The 2,514-nt window shown below is 38.6% G+C and overlaps 1 protein-coding gene across 1 annotated transcript in view; it reads right to left on the minus strand.

The window, feature by feature from the left end:
• The window catches only part of DR1 (down-regulator of transcription 1, TBP-binding (negative cofactor 2)), a 10,963-nt gene that overhangs the window by 4,415 nt on the left and 4,034 nt on the right, over nucleotides 1–2,514 (minus strand). Inside the window, 1 exon segment of the mRNA XM_010134368.1 lies at nucleotides 3–121. Within this exon segment, the coding sequence (XP_010132670.1) occupies nucleotides 3–121 (119 nt within the window).

The following is a 2,514-nucleotide window of genomic DNA, read 5'->3' on the forward strand; positions in this document are numbered from 1 at the left end:
GGAATGCAGAGGTTCTCCAAGCGTGAACTGGCCTTTCTTCTCTTTAGTGCTACTGTTTTGCATTCTTGTAAGACTTCTTTTACTTCACTGATATAGGAGCCAAACCCCAAACTTTCTAGTGCTAGAAAGAAAGAAAAAAAAAATGCATTATCTTTTACAAAGCTTTTAATAATAGATACCAGTTTGTTTATTTAAGAGGTTTTTCTTAAAAAGTAAAATGTTTGATCACTTTTCTGTCTGTGTTCATAAGGTGTGACAGCTATTTTCCCTGTCCCTTCTCCTACGCCATTTAAGAGTGCATGTTTTCAGGCTAGAAAAATTAAGGTTAGTCAAGTACAACTAAAGAAATCTGCACTTGCAAGGGATTCAGAACATTCTATCAGAGATAGGCATTATTGTTCAAAAGACCTCTTTCTCCCATCTTCTACATACCAGAATCAAGCAGAATTTATAGAACTAAGAAATCCTTCCTATGTGAATTGTTAACCTTTAATTTCTCAGGGATTCCACCTTCCCGGTTTTGTTGCAAGTCTTCAGTAGAAGGCACTTTAGCAACCCTTAACAGAGCAAAAACAATGCATGTAAAATGGTCACAGATCCTTACGGCTGAAATAATTAATAATTTGACCTATGAATTCTAGCTTCCATCTTTTAATAGCAAAAGTCCTATTTCAAGTGCCAAGAAGGTAAAAATGCATAGTTCACACTTACAAAGCTATATTATGTATGAGCTCTTTATTCTTTTATGTCTCAACAGAAATCTTTTTATTTACCCACAGATGAAAATGTATCCAGAAACTAATACCTTGAACTTTTATCTGCCCAAAAAAATCTGAAATGCAGCTATACCTGCAACAACAGTTTTTTTAAAGAACGCAAAAGTAACAAAAAGCCAGGTAGAACATGTGACAAAAGAACACCGTTTCCTGATTCACCATTTACTATGCTAAGCCTCCGGCCCAAAGCGGAACCTATGGCAAAATATGCCGGAAACATGGCATAAACCCAGTTATACTAGAAACAAGTCTCGGTTCATTTCCAGTGTTTACAGAAATCAGTTTTCATTACGGAATGAGAGTTGCTTTAACCTTTGTCTTACTTTATTTCAACCTTACGTCCCAAGCTATTCAAGAAACAGCACTAAAATAAACTGCACAACAGCAATCAACAACTTGTTAGAAACAAGCTCTTAGTTACCCCAACTCAGACTATGTTCCAACATTAATGTTGTAAGCAACATTTTCCTACCCTTAACTGCCTCAGCACGCCATTGTATCAGGCATAAACAATAAGCCAAAGGCATTCTGCCAGTTTTCAGCTTCCAACCTGTCCTCAAGGAGACAGTTAACACCCTGTCTTCAACAGGGCAGCGCAGCTACCCAGTCATGCAGGACCACCGCTCCTTCAACAGCCAACATTTGGCAAATGCTCAAGGAGACAGTTAACACCCTGTCTTCAACAGGGCAGCGCAGCTACCCAGTCATGCAGGACCACCGCTCCTTCAACAGCCAACATTTGGCAAATGAATTCACATCATACCTCCTTCTTAAGAAAAAGAAAGTTAAAAGACAAACTGATGTAGAGATAACCAATTACTTCAGAAACAGTAGCCAGTTCAGCCGCCTCAGCCCACACACAGACATGGAAATACTCTTTTCAATTAGCCCACAGTTTCTATGAGAATTACCAAAAAAGCTCCAGAAACCTGGTTAATCCAACCTCAGCAGACAGGAGCCAAATCCATGTCTCACGGTCCAGAACCGGTTATCTAAGTGGTCTATAAATATTTAAGAACTCATTCCATTTTAAAATTTAAACAGCATATATCGTAAGCTATGTAAACTAGTAATTTTTACAACAGAAGTAAAAAATTTTAAGAACTCTAAGTCGTACATCACTATGACAAACCATCATAGCAAAACCATAGGTGTTTGTCCAGGGAACAGTCACAGCGATCAGGGTTGGCAATCTACGGCACCAGAAGCTGAATTCAACAGCAAGATGTGTTTTTACAGAAATCTGAAATGGCCCTAAAACACATTAATGGAAAGAACTTACAGTTACGTACTGAAGACAGCGTGCGCACACACAAACATCCAAAAGAAAATGTGATATAACCAAGCCGGATTTGTACAACTGTTCAACATAATAAAGCTATGAAGAACCGTATCTGGACCGTAGGTCTAGTGCATCAACATCCTGCTGGCTGCAAAACAAGTTAAGGAATTTCTTACCTTCCTGAAACATAGCAAGGCTTGACAGAACATAGACATGGAAGGAATGTGAATCCCTTTATACCAGCATGGTGCTAAAATGAGGGACAAGTGAGAGCTACTGTTCCACCAAAACACAAGAGTTCTTCTATTTCCTGAGTCTGAAATCTACATGTCTACCCAGATTGCTGAAAATTCAGGATCTTATTGAGGTTACAATGATCACTACAAATTTAAACAACTGAATCCCAAAACACAGGGGTTTTTTTGGTTTGATTTTTTTTTTTGGGGGGGGGGGGCA

Source organism: Buceros rhinoceros, unplaced genomic scaffold, assembly GCF_000710305.1.
Source record: "Buceros rhinoceros silvestris isolate BGI_N320 unplaced genomic scaffold, ASM71030v1 scaffold32464, whole genome shotgun sequence".
In the NCBI taxonomy this organism is placed as follows: Eukaryota; Metazoa; Chordata; class Aves; order Bucerotiformes; family Bucerotidae; genus Buceros; species Buceros rhinoceros.